At 41.2% G+C, this 14,836-nt stretch overlaps 1 protein-coding gene across 2 annotated transcripts in view; it reads right to left on the bottom strand.

Annotated features, from left to right (window-relative positions):
* AGAP1 (ArfGAP with GTPase domain, ankyrin repeat and PH domain 1) overlaps positions 1 to 14,574 on the bottom strand; it is a 333,826-nt gene extending 319,252 nt beyond the window's left edge. For both annotated transcript variants that reach the window (XM_039326267.1, XM_039326266.1), the window contains exon 1: positions 13,794 to 14,574. In XM_039326267.1, coding sequence (XP_039182201.1) covers positions 13,794 to 14,076 — 283 coding nt within the window. In that variant the 5' untranslated portion in view covers positions 14,077 to 14,574. The remainder of the gene's footprint in view (positions 1 to 13,793) is intronic.
* Between the last annotated feature and the right edge of the window lie 262 nt (positions 14,575 to 14,836).

Raw genomic sequence — 14,836 nt, 5'->3', positions numbered from 1 at the left:
ATAGACATTTGAGTCCTTTATGACTGGCCCTGTGTTTACTTTCTACATAACCTGTGTGGTGCCTGAGTTCCCCTATTGTCTTACCACCTATTTGGTTAATGCACTTTGTGTGGCACTCACTATTAGAGGCTTGATTTTGCTTGACAGCAAGGTTGGTATTCTTGTCCACACACACATCTATGTTACATGCACTGATAGCCCTATAATTTTTAGATTGCCCGGGACAGGGTTGTTCTGTATTAATTAACTCACTGTCCCCGCTGTTTAGTTTAAATTTTCCTCCAGAAAATTTGTGAATTTATAACTGAGTAACTAAGTCCTTTTTTTTGATGGATGCAAACCATCTCTTTTGTATATCTTTTCATTGGACCAGCTACAGACATCGTGACTAATATATCCAAAGCCTTCCCCATTACACCACTCCTTCAGCCACATATTGAATTGTGCTATGCACTGGCCTTTTCCATTGTCCTCCTTATACACTGGTAAAACCTCTGAGAAAGTAAGCCTACAGCCTATTCTGCTAAGTTCCTGCCCCAAGCTCTGGAAATCGTTCTGCATAAAGAGTACATCTTTTTGGGACAGATTGTTAGTGCCAAAATGTACGATAGAAGAAATCTGCCAGTCTGAATTGCCCGGAAGAACTGCGGGATGGGGGTTGCTTAGGGACACTTTAAAACTACGATTTGTGAGGGGATCCCTCAGATTCTGTCTATCATGCCTACTGTCAATTTCTCTTAATAAACGTTCCTGTTGGAAGAAACCATTTCCAAGAGTTCTGCTTTCTTAAGATGTGGGTTGAAGTGGTTCCTTACATTAGACAGGATCTGAGGGATTCCCTCAAAAATCGATGTTTTAAAGTGTCCTTAAGCAACCCATCCTGCAGTTCTTCCGGGCGATTCAGACTGGCAGATTTCTAGGTATTAAATCCAGGAAAGATAACATCGATTTACCCCTGGGTAAATTGGAGGATGGCAGAAATTTCCCGAAGGGGGACCCTATGGACTTAAAACCCCAAGGGGACCTACCAAAATTAAGAATGGAAAAAGCATCCATGGGAGAAGAAAAGGGGCTACCTAAAATACCAGAGGAATACCAAGATCTTGCTGAAGTTTTCAGTGAGGAGAGGACAAATGAGCTCCCCCCTCACCTACCCATGGATTGCGCCATAGAATTCAAGCCCGGGGCAAAACTCCAGAATCCCAGACTATACTCCATGAGCCCGAAGGAGAAGGAGGAAATGGAAAGATTCATAAATAAAAACCTAGAAAGGGGGTTCATAGAACATGCCAAGCCTAAAGTGGCTGCCCTGGTCCTCTTTAGAGACAAGGATGGCACTTTACACTTGTGCATGGACTACCGTCTATTGAATGCAATCAGTGAAAGCAACCTATACCCACTACCCCTCATGAAGGACATGTTATCCCACCTCTCAAAAGGAAGAATTTTCACTAAACTAGATCTAAGGGAGAAACCCAAAGGTAATAAATGATGGAAATAACTTGCATCATCACCTTTACTTTGACTCAGTCTGGATATCCAGCATGCGAGGATTACAATTATTTTACTAGGCATCATAGGCGTGACTTTTAAGTGGTTGTCTGCATGCAGCATACAGCCTTAATGTTGTGTTGGATGGAGATGGTGACGGATCTGATAAAAAGCTCACAGCCTTAAAGGAATAAGCTTGGGAAAAGATGTAGGCAGCTCCGTCTCTTTGGAAACGTTGTGAACTCCAGGCCCTGTGTTCTTGGATTCTGCCCTCTGAAGCCTATGGAAGTCTCCATGGGCTGTGTGGATCAATTGCGGCTCTGTTGCCTCCCTCCACTACCTGGTTGTAATTACCAAGCCTTGTGCTCAGCATCTGTCCTGGGGGGGGGGCTGGGGGGCTCTCGGGTAAGTAAGTGGTGTAGCTGCTGCTGTCAAATGAATTGCAACTGACAGGGTAGTATGTGTGGGAGTGAATGAGTAAATGGATTAGATTAGATAGGCTGAAGTATTTTGCGTGCTGGGTTTGTGAATAATTGCAGAAATGAATTTTAAATATGTAAGGCATATGTTTGTGAGTAAAGCTGTGTGTGAATGTATGAAGTCTTTGGAAGCGAATGTATGCAGCGTTTGAAAGTGATGGAGCAGCAAGTGAGGAAATGTATGAGCAAATGGCATTTGCAACTGACAGGGTAGTATGTGTGGGAGTGAATGAGTAAATGGCATTTGGAAGCGATGGGGTAAATGGTGCTTGGAAGTGATAGGGTAGTATGTGTGGGAGTGACGGGACGATGGAGCATTTTGGAAGTGACGGGGCAGTATGTGTGGGAGTGAATGAGTAAATGGTGTTTGGAAGTGACAGGGTAGTAAGGAAGGCAATGAATGAATGAGTAAACGGTGTTTGGAAGCAAAGAGCAGCAAGTAAGGGAGTGTATGAGCAAATGGCATTCGCAACTGACAGGGTAGTATGTGTGGGAGTCAATGTGCGAATGGCGTTTGGAAGTAATGGGGTAGCAAGTGAAGGAGTGAATGAGCAATCCCAGGGTAAAATCTGGAGTTGGAGTAGGAGTCCTGCAGTGAGGAGGAGTGCAGGAGGAGTAATACCTCCTTTAAAAGCCTTGGTCCAGCTGCCCCGCCTGGTAGCACCTCGTAAGGACCCCTTTCCAGGGTTACAGAGCTGTTCCTAGTCAGAGCTGTTTTAAAAAAACTGCGAGCTGCCCACCTATATGCCAAATTATCGAAATGCAAATTCCACCAGGAAAGAATAGACTGCCTGGGTTATCACATATCCCCACAGGGCATTGAAATGGACCCAGAGAAAGTCAGAGCAGTATTAGAATGGGCACCACCTCGCACAAGAAAGCAGCTGCAAAGTTTCCTGGGTTTTACCACCAATTCATTCCCTCATTTGCCCAGATAGCCCTGCCTTTCACGAACTTACTAAAAATGAAGGGAGAATTCTCAGTGAAATCTAGCCAGCCACTAAAATGGACAATGGAGTGCCAAGCAGCATTTGAGAGATTAAAGAGACTCTTTTCTGCCAAACCTGTACTGAGGCATCCAGACATGGATAAGCCCTTCGTAATACAGGCAGATGCAAGTGATGTGGCAGTGGGAGCTGTACTATTACAAAAAAAACAATGAGGGGTATTGCAACCCTGCGCGTATATGTCCAAGAAACTCACCGAAATGGAACAGCACTGGGCCATGTGGGAGAAAGAGGCATACGGGATACGTTGGTCATTACTTATGTGATGCCAGTTCCTTGAAGGGAATAAAATCCTTTTTCAGGTATGGACAGACCACAAAAATTTGGAAGCCTTGAAAACACCCAGGAAGCTCAACCCCAAGCAAGCCGCTGGTCCCAGCATTTTCACTAATTCCACTTTATGCTCAAGCATTTGCCGGGGGGAAAGAACTTCCTGGCAGATGCACTGTCTTGCATGCCTCAATATAACAGCACGCGAGCCATCGACTCTAAACTACCAGAACCCAGGCTAAATTAAAACCGCAGCTGGATAGCCAAACTGGAATTGAATTCCTGAAAACTTTGGAAACAGATGAATGATTCCAGAAAAATAGACACGTGTGCACAATCAAGGACGGACTGCCATGGGTGAGGGAAAAGTTATATATACCAACCACTCAGAGGAACACATTCATGCAGCTATGCCATGACACAAAATCAGCAGGGCATTTTGGATTTGTAAAAACATTACACTTAATTAACAGGCAATTTTGGTGGCCATTCATGAAAAAGGACATAGAAAATTACGTGGCCAGCTGCCCAACTTGGGCGACTGCTAAGAGGTTGCAAGGAAAATCATCTGGACTGTTACAATCAGTGGTGACTCCCTCAGACCTCTGGAGGGAAATAGCCATGGATTTTATAGTGGAATTACCAGAAAGCAATGGGAATACTGTCATCTGGATGGTCACAGACTTGTTTTCCAAACAGGTGCACTTTATCCCTTGCCAAAAGATTCCCAACACAAAAGACTTAGCGAAACTTTTCGTGCAGCATATTTACAGATTGCATGGGGCACCCCAACGCATCATATCTGATAGGGGAGTGCAATTTATGTCTGCATTTTTGGAAGGAATTTTTATGCCTTTTAGGGACCACTCAGGGACTGACATCTAGTCATCATCCTCAAGGGAACAGCCAATCAGAGAAAGCTAACTCAGTACTTGAGCAATACTTAAGATGCTTCATTAATTTCCAGCAATCGAATTGGATGGACCTACTCCCCTTCACAGAAGTTGCCTACAATAACGCAGTCCACTCCAGCACAGGCTACACTCCTTTCCAAACAGCCACCGGTCAAAGTTTCAACCCCATGCCAGAATTAATCCCAAAGGAATCAGCAATCCTATCACTGAAAGAGTGGTTATAACAATTACACCTGGCCAATAGTTAGAAAAGCCTTAGACGAACAGGCAAATACACCCAATCTTTCACTGCAGTTTACTTAAAAGAGAACAACAGTCACCCTTACGGCCAAAAATCCTCCCACCACCACTTCTAATCATGGTGAAAGGAAAACAACACTTCGAAATAAAGGAAATCCTAGACTGTAAGAGATATCATGGGACAACTCAATATCTAGTAGTATGGAAACACCTCCCCTCCTCACAAAATGATTGGGTCCATAAACGTCATATAAGAGCCCCGAAACTGTTAAAGACGTTTCATACAGAAAATCCTAACAAGCCAGACTAACTTTTATACCTGTTTTGTTTTCTCTACAGGTGGATCTCTCTTATTTTTAAGGGGGACAGGATGTCAGGATCCAGTTATATTTCATTTCTATCTATCTCCTCTGATTTAAAACCAATTCTTACCCTTTCCTGGGTCCTGCCATATCCCCAAGAGGGAGGTTTTTTTATTACTTTCACTTCCTCTATTCACTACAAAGTAACCTTTTGTTTATTCGCCTCTGCTAACCATTACAATGTAATCATTTGCCTTTTATCCTATGCACCTCTGAACTTTTCTTCCTTACTGGGCAACTAGGAAAGGGTTTTTTTTTTTTGAAAAGATACAGCCTCTGGAATCTGGTTTATTTATCCATCATCAAATGAGGAGCTGTTGCATGACCATATACAACAGAGCCAGATTGATGTTATCTTTCCTGGATTTAACACCTAGAAATCTGCCGGTCTGAATCGCCTGAAAGAACTGTGGGATGGGGGTTGCTTAAGGACACTTTAAAACATCAATTTGTGAGGGAATCCCTCAGATTCTGTCTATCATGCCTACTATCAATTTCTCTTAATAAAGGCTCCTGTTGGAAGAAACTGTTTCCAAGAGTTCTGCTTTCTTAAGATGTGGGTTGAAGTGGTTCCTTACAGTCACTTTTCTATATGGTCCTCATTGAACAGCAGACAGACAACCCATTCTGTACCAAGATATATTTAACAGCAGTGGCTTGTAAACCAAATTTCATGTGGTTTAATCATCAAAAAAAACTTTCTCTCTCCTATCTGCCTGGAAGGAGCAGGATTTAATTATCAAGTTACATAAAGATTCATATTTCCATTTTTTAAAAAATAACTAATACCACATATACTTATGAAGGAGCTAAGAATTTTAGGTTCCAAAATACATGTAGCTTTTCCATAAATAGGTTTCCCTGAGAGTACATATGATAATATTTTTTTTTAAGCATCTGTCTATACTCACATTCATGAATAAGCCAACCTTTGGATTTTTCAGGAAAATACTATGAAAAATGTGCCATACACAAATAAGCCAACTGTATATATTAAACAATATACAGGTAGTCCTCCATTTACAATCACAATTGAGCCCAAAATTTATGTTTCTAAGTGAAACATTTGTTAAGTGAGTTTTGCCCATTTTACGACTTTTCTTGCCACTGTTGTTAAATGAATCATTAGTAACAAGGTTGTTAAGTGAATCTGGCTCTCCCATTGACTTTGCTTGTCAGAAAATTGATCATATGACCCCAGGACACTGCAACCATCATAAATACGAACCAATTGCCAAGCATCTGAATTTTAATAATGTGACCATGGGGATGCTGCAATGGTTGTAAGTGTGAAAAACAGTCATAAGTCACTTTTTTCAGTGCCACTGTAACTTTGAATAGTCTAAATCAGTGGTTCTCAACCTTCCTAATGCAGCGACCCTTTAATACAATTCCTCATGTTGTGGTGACCCCCAACCCCCCATCCAGCTGGCCGGGGGGGGGGTATCAAAAACTTGCCCCCTCAAAAGGAAAAAATGGGAAAATATAGGTAGTCCTTGACTTACAACAATTCGCTTAGTGACTGTTTGAAGTTACAACAGCACTGAAAAAGTGAATTATGATCATTTTTCACACTTATGATTGTTGCAGCATCCCCAGGGTCATGTGATTTACATTCGGATGCTTGACAACTGATTCATACTTATGATGTTCACAGTGTCCCAGGGTCATGTGATCAATGGCCAGGGGGCGTGGCCAGCTGATCACTCAGGTTGCAGAGTGCCTGTGGGGGGGGGGAATCTGTGGGTCTCTGGGATGGGACTGGGGTGGGTGCCTGCCTTCCTTCCCTCCCTTCTCTCCCCTTGTCCTTTCCTTCCTTCTTTTCTTCCTTTCCTTCACCTCCCTCTTAGTCTCTTCCTCCTTCCCTCCCTCTCCCATTGTCCCTTCCTTCCTTCTTTTCTTCCTTTCCTTCACCTCCCTTAGTCTCTTCCACCTTCCCTCCCTCTTTCCCATTGTACCTTCCTTCTTTCCTTCCTTTCCTTCACCTCCCTTAGTCTCTTCCCTCCCTCTTTCCCATTGTCGCTTCCTTCTTTCCTTCCTTTCCTTCACCACCTTCTTAGTCTCTTCCTCCTTCCCCCTCTCTCTCCCATTGTCCCTTCCTTCTTTCCTTCACCTCCTTCTTAGTCTCTTCCTCCTTCCCTCCCTCTTTCCCATTGTCCCTTCCTTCCTTCTTTCCTTCTTTTCCTTCACCTCCCTTAGTCTCTTCCTCCTTCCCTCCCTCTTTTCCATTGTCCCTTCCTTCTTTCCTTCCTTTCCTTCACCTCCTTCTTAGTCTCTTCCTCCTTCCCTCCCTCTCTCATTGTCCCTTCCTTCTTTCTTTCCTTCCTTTCCTTCACCTCCCTTAGTCTCTTCCTCCTTCCCTTCCTCTTTCCCATTGTCCCTTCTTTCTTTCCTTCCTTTCCTTCCCCTCCCTCTTAGTTCCTTCCTTCCTTCCTTCCTTCCCTCTTTGCCCCTTCCTTCCTTCCCTCCCTTCTATTGTTCCTTCCTTCCCTCTCTTATTGTCCCTTACTTCCCTCCCTCTTCGTCCCTTCCTTCCTCCCCCCCTCCATGCCCAGGAAGGGACAAGGGAAGGGAGAGGGGCTGCCAGAGGCTCAGCTCACTTGCTCAGCTTCGCCAGAAAACAAGCCACTTGCTAAGTTAGCAGAAGCCCCAGGATCAGCGCCGGGCTACAGCTGATTTGCGCTTCTGCTAAATTAGCAAGTGGCATGTTTTCTAGCAAAGCTCCCAGCAAGTTTGCTGGGCAGGAGCCAAGGAGAGCTGCTACAGCTGACTTGCTTCTTGGCTGCTCTGCAAAAGCGCGGATCAGCTATAGAGGTTCGCCCCGATCCTGGACAAGAGGGAAGGAAGGACGGAAGGGACAAGGGGAAAGAGGGAGGGAAGAAGGGACAAAGAGGGAGGCGAAGGAAAGGAAGGAAGGAAGGAAGGAAGGAAGGAAGGAAGGAAGGAAGGAAGGAAGGAAGGAAGGGGCAATGGGAGAGGGAGGGAAGGAGGAAGAGACCAAGAGGGAGGAAGGAAAGGAAGTTCCAGCCAGCAGAGGCTTGGCAGCCCGGCTGCCGAGAAACAGAAGAGCAAAGCCAAGGAGAAGAAGGTGGCGGTTTCCTCCCAAAGGGGGCTCCTTTTCTCCACCCCTTCCCTGGGTTTGTGGGGAATTTCTCGTCACCAACGCTGATAGGTGCTCCTTTGAGCCCGTCACGAGCTTTCTTGCCCTCTTTGCTTCTCCCCCCCGCTTTCATGAGGATTGTGGCATCCTTGGGAAGCTGATTGTGCTTTGAAGCTTAGGAGAGAAGGAGAAGTCCCTTCCTCCTTCCCTCCCTCTCTCCCTGTCAAGCCCCGGCGGGCTCAACATGAAAGGGCGGAAGAGTCGAGGACGGGCGGGTTGGCAAAGGAGACCGGCGACCGTCACCAGACTTCCCGGATGACAAGTGCAAGTTTGGGGGTCGCAAGCTGACGGCGCAGGAGTTGGGTGCTGCGGCGGCCTCTCCTTCGCTGACCTGCGTGTACGAGAAGAAGTCAATCCGGTTGCTGCACAATGAGTCTCTGGGGAGGGCAGGGGCTTGCTCTGCGCCTGCGCTCTTCATGCACCCCCTGCAGGGCACATTTGGTAGAGTTCGTGCAGACTGCCGCCAAGCAGCATATTTTCCACAAACAAGTGAGGTGGAGCGGAGGGGGGAAGGGAGAGAAGGCGGTTGACAAGCCCTGCCTAAGACCATCGGAAATATGTGTTTTCGATGAAATATGTGTTTTCTGTGAAAGGCTCGTGCGACCCCCAAAAGGGTCGCGACCCACAGGTTGAGAACCGCTGGTCTAAATGAATTGTTGTAAATAGATAATAGGACTTGATGAAATAATGACCTGAAAACTATTGCCAACTAATAAGAAGGCAATGTAATAATTATCTGATTGCCCTGCCATCATTAAAAGGAGAAAATAAATCTACAAATAAAATCTACAGTGTAAAAGCACATAAATAATTGTTCTGATTTCTTCCATACTACAAGGGTACAAGTACAGTATACATTCAGAACATAAGTTTCTCCTATGTTAATTACTGTCTTTTTGTATTTTTCCCTTTGTTGTCCTTTCTTCACTGATTTTTGGTTATAATAATGCTTTATTCAATTCACTAAAAAGGGAGGGGTTGGGTTTATTTTAATGAGGAACCATTAAATCTTCAAGGACATATAAAGACTATTGGCAGAAAAAGCTTTGGTGAGTTTTTCATACTATCAAAAAGGAGTACTTGTTATTTCTTAATTTTTAGAAAATACTTATCTTTTGGTCTATGTTGTCCATAATCATAAGGCAATTTGTTTATTTTCTAGGAAGAGGAGTGGGTCTCAACAAGCTAAGGCAATGGCAGCTTTTTCCATTCTTTCATATTTTTTCCTGCTACTGCTTGAAAACAAGAGTCTGTCCAAAGACAAAGTCACTGTGTTGTAATGACTGTGCTGGCCTCTTTTTCAGAAGAATATATATTATTCATATTGTTATTATCAGTGTTAATATTGCTTCTTACAAGACTACAGATTATAGTCATGGATAAATACAACTTTTAAATGAAGTTCATGTAATATTTTAGGAGTAAAAATGTATGACATTTGTACAGCTTATAAAGAGTGTTCAAGAACAAATAATTCTACAGTTAAAAGAATAAAAATAACAGCTTTCCAAAAATATAAACTTCTAAACTATCAATTATGTGTGTGTTAAATATATATTTATTGGGACACATGTTGTTCATCACTTATTTATTTCAATCAGTACCATTTTTGAGTAACTATCACAATCATTTAAAAAAGAAAATAAAATGTTAAATATTCATTTTAATGGCTGCAATTCTATCTTACCAAAACAAATTTATTTTTTCCACCTAAATTCATATACTTTACCTATAATTATTTTAAAAACAGTTTTTATGATTTTTTTGTGATTTGAATATGTTGCAAGTATAATAACAATACTATCACATGTATTAACACCGTATATGGCAGTGATGGCAAACCGAGTGCCCAAACTGCAACCCAAAACCCACTTATGCATCATCAAGTGCCGGTGGGTATGGCCCATTGGGTGGGCATGGCCCATTGGGTGGGCATGGCCCATTGGGTGGGCATGGCTCATTGGGTGGGCGTGGCCCATTGGGTGGGCATGGCTGCAGTGGTAACAGCAGACTGGATGGGACTAAAAAGTTCAATCAATCAATTCCAACTTTGCAAGATCTTTTTTTTCCCGCAAGAAGTTGAAATTGACTGATTGAACCTTTTTTTTTTTTTTGCACACGGCGGCGGAGGCCTAAAGTGAAAAGGTTTTATAAAACCCAGCTGAAGACCTAGGACTGGGGCGACGGCACACGTGCCCACAGAGAGGGCTCTGAGTGCCGCCTCTGGCACCCATGCCATAGGTTCGCCATCCCTGGTATATCGATTGGACCAGATTTATTTATAATCAAACATATATAGTTGCTTGTCTTAACCATTGTAACTCTGAGTATTGAGTTTATTTTTAGAATAGTATGTTTTGGTGGAAAATAAGCATATCTGATCAATATATAAATAAATTTAAAAACTCGGTCAGAAAGAAATAAGATTGCAAAATATTTACAAATGAAACATTCCAATAGTATAATTATTCTGATCACATATCAAATTAAATAGAAATATCGAATAATAAAAAGTAAAATTAAGGCATTTGACATAATAAGATCAAACATCAATGTAAGGACCCACCCCACTTTACATCTTAAGAAGACAGAACTCTTGGAATAATTCTTCCAACAGGAATCCTTTATTAAGAAAAAGTGGTTACAGGCGTGCTAGACAGGACTTGGGGTTCAAGCTCTCCCATTCGAGGTTTTAAGGGGTTCCCCAGTAGTCCCACCCAATCACCCCCCTCTTCCAGTGACAGTTTCAGGCATCACAATCCCACCCCTTTTTTCCTTTCTTCCATCTGGATGGAGACTTCAGATAAACTACATGAAAGGTAAATAGCCTCCTTTGTTATGATAAGACCTTTTGGTGCTAACCACATTCAAACCCTTTGACGTTGTACCAAAGGAAGTGAGGGCCATAAAGCCCCTTTGTTCACCCCCCTCTCTTTCTTTATGACAGAATCCAGAGAGGGCAGAAATGGGGTTTTCTATAATTAATAATTGGAGATGAAGTATAATTGGATTCTGACAATCGATATAGATTAGCTTCATTCTAATATTTGTGATACAATACAGCGTCAACAGAAATTGTGTTAGTGATATAAGAGCACTGCCCGTAAAATATAATAGTGGATAGTGTGTGGATAGTGGATAGGTTCTCCTGCTTGAGCAGGGGGCTGGACTAGAAGCCCTCCAAGGTCCCTTCCAGCTCTATTTTATTCTATTAGTTATAAGAGGAGTTATAAGGTCAGAGGATGGAAACTGATATAAGAGTAACAGAGAAATTGATGAATTATAGATTTAGATTCTTGAACAACATATGAACATATCTGTTCTGAGACAGGAACATTATTCTATTTTCTAATACAGATGGAAGCAGAACATTAACACAAGCTAGACATATGCAGTGGCTAAGCATATGCATTCAAATACATACTTTGCCAAGATAAACAGTTTTCTGTTAATCTCCAATATATGAAGCCTTGTGGTACCCCACTGCTTACTTCTCTTCATGTGGATGTAGTACCATTGAGGACTACTCGCTGAGTACGGTTTGTCAGCCAGCTGCAGATCCATCTGATGGTGTTGTCTATCTCACCTTTTTCTAGCTTACTAAGCAGCAGATTGTGGTCTAGTTTGTCAAATTCCTTACTGAAAGCTAAGTATACTATGTCCACAGCATTTTGCTGCTCTACTAATTTAGTCACTTTATCAAAGAATGAAATAAGATTGGTTTGGCATGATCTGTTTTTGACAAACTGTGCTGGCTACTGGTTATAACTTTGTTGGCTTCTAGTTATTCACAGATCTGTTTTTTGATTATTTTTTCCAGGATCTTCCCAAATATTGATGTTAAACTGGTCTGTAGTTTCCTGGGACTGATTTTTTCCCTTTCTTGAAGATGGCAACCACATCAGCCTTTCCAATCATCAGGTACTTCCCTGGTGTTCCAGGATTTTTGAAAGATATGGTGCAATGGTTCTGAGATAACATCTGCCAGTTCCTTCAGAACTCTGGGATGTAGTCTGTCAGGTCCCAGTGATTTATATTCGTCAAGGTCGGATAGGTGTTCTCTTACCATTTTCTTGCTTATTTTAATTTTTGTTTCTAGTTTGTCTTTTGCAGTAGGGTTTTTTTTTTGTATGTTGGGCTATAATTTATTTTTGTGTGAAGACTGATGCAAAGAATGATTTAAGCAGCTCTGCTTTCTCCCTACTGCCTGTTACTTCCTTGCCATCTTCTCTTTTTAGTGGACCTACAGTTTCCTTGGCTTTTTTCTTGTTATTAATATGTTGAAAGAAACTTTCTTTATTGTCCTTGATTTCTGTGCAAAAAAAACAATGGAATATAAATAACCAAAGGTTATATGTCATCACAAAGAATTATTTCCACCAGCTAGAATAGAATAACAGAGTTGGAAGGGATCTTGGAGGTCTTCAATCCCCTGCTTAGGCAGGAAATTCTATACCATTTCAGACAAATGGTTGTCCAATTTCTTCTTAAAAATTTCCAGTGCTGGAGCATTTACAACTTCTGGTGGCAAGTTGTTCCACTGATTAATTGTTCTAACTGTCAGGAAATTTCTCCTTAGTTCTAGGTTGCTTCTCTCCTTGATTAATTTCCATCTATTGCTTCTTGTCCTGCCTTTAGGTGCTTTGGAGAATAGCTTGACTTCTTCTTCTTTGTGGCTGCCCCTGAGATATTGGAACACTGCTGTCATGTCACCCCTAGTCCTTCTTTTCATTAAACTGGACATACCCAATTCCAGCAACCGTTCTTTATATGTTTTAGCCTCCTGTCCCCTGATAATTATTAGGTTAATGATCAGGATGTATTTGTAGATATTTCTTTGGAGAAATAGCTTTTAATTTAACATTTACAGAAAATTTAATGCTGTCTTCTTTATCACTAAAGCCAATCATTCAGAAAATGGTGACATTAAGAAAAATATAGTTACAATAATTCCAAAATCAATTAGTGTAAGGGAAAGTATTTGTTATTACTTGACCTATTATGTTTGCACTTAAGTTTAAAACTATGTCTACATTGTGAGATTATTGAATTGTGATCTATTTTGCATTTAAGTCCTTATATATCATTGTCATTTATACACTCGCAGAGATGGTGGCTGAAGATCTTTCTCTCCTTTCTTGGTTTCTAAGTAATTTTGATCTTCGACATTTGTGAAAAAAACAAAAAGAAAGCAGTTTATAATAGCATTGTTCAAATGAAGGTGAAGGAAAGAAATTCAGCCTGCTATTATACAAAAGCCATGATGGCTGTCTTCACTGGAAACAGCAATATAAGTCAATTTGTGAACTTTGCCACAAAGTGACCTTTTGAAATACAACAACATACAGAATTTACAAGCAAGAGTAGCACATGCAAATGGCTTAGCTTTGTCTCGCTTTTGGATTAGAGCCTCAGAAAACATTATGGAGAATGCTTTCCCAAAACAAATTAAGACTGTTACTTAAATGTCACAGCACACTATTGTATTTGGCTACAGATCATTACACTTGATACCAACACTTTAAAAACTGTAATAACTTGGAAAATATTACACTGAATGCCTACATATAAAGGGAAAATGAAAAAATGAAAAAAAATGGTTTCTTGAAGTAATTTAAACATTACTACTTCACGACTAGAAGGAAAGGTCAAAATTTAAGTAAACTGAAAGGAACATGAATGGCAAAATAAAACACACCAATAGAAAGATGAAAAGAAATGAGTCTGCAAACACAACATCAGAGCACACATGCTTTGGGCAAATTTTATTTTTGTCCCTATAATCAGGGAAAGGAAAAAGGCAAAGGCATGAAGATACAGCTTGGAGAGGGAGCAATTGCCTTAAAACTTTATGTTTTAAGTTTTTTTACCTTCAGTGTTGGTGCTGCTGCTGTATATATTTCGCAGGCTGCCAACACGATTTAGTTTCCATGCTATGCGCTTTGCTGCATACAGAGAGCAAAAAGAGGAGAGAGAGAGAGAGAGAGAGAGAGAGAAGAATGAAAAGATGGGGGGGGGGAGAGAAAGGTTCAAGTAACATATGATATGTACAATGCTTATTTGGGAAACAGCTACAGACATCTTGTACGGTGTGACATTTCCCCCCAATCTATATTTCAAGCAGATTTTTTTAGCATATGGCATATCATACATGGACTAACAATATATATTAACATTTCATCTAGAATAAAATAAAATATCAATGTTAAAAAGATCTATGTTCAAATACCAGAGACTAGGCCATCTAATTCCTGAAGCACAGCATTTTTTATATTTCAAGCAGAAAAAAACATTTTCCTCAAAAGTTCACAATTTTTTCTTTAAATGTTTCCAAGCAGCATTTGAATGTCATTGGGGAAAAAAGCCAAAAGAACAGAACCTTCCGTACAACAAAAAGAGACAAATGTAAGTGTGATTAATTCACAGTTGTCAGTACCATACTATGGATCCTACTTTTACAGAATAATAAATTGAATTATATAAACCATTAGCTACTTTCAGTCATAAAAACTCCAGCTCCAAGTGACAGAATAATATGTTTAGATAATATACGCAGCCTTACTTGTATTTGCCTATGTTATATTTTATTAGAAAGGCAGGGCTAGATGAATCAAAAGTTGGAATTAAGATTGCCGGGAGAAATATCAACAACCTAAGATACGCAGATGATACCACACTAATGGCAGAAAGTGAAGAGGAACTAAAGAGCCTCTTGATGCGGGTGAAGAAGGAGAGTGCAAAAGTGGCTTGAAACTCAACATTAAGAAAACCAAAATCATGGCATCCGGCCCTCTCAATTCCTGGCAAATAGATGGGGAAGAAATGGAGGTAGTGACAGATTTTATTTTTCTGGGCTCCAAGATCACCTCAGATGGGGACTGCAGCCAAGAAATTAAAAGACGCTTGCTCCTGG

This window comes from Crotalus tigris, unplaced genomic scaffold, assembly GCF_016545835.1.
Source record: "Crotalus tigris isolate CLP2741 ecotype Arizona unplaced genomic scaffold, ASM1654583v1 scf7180000024340.7048381, whole genome shotgun sequence".
Taxonomy (NCBI): Eukaryota; Metazoa; Chordata; class Lepidosauria; order Squamata; family Viperidae; genus Crotalus; species Crotalus tigris.
This window is presented reverse-complemented; position numbering and strand designations above follow the sequence as displayed.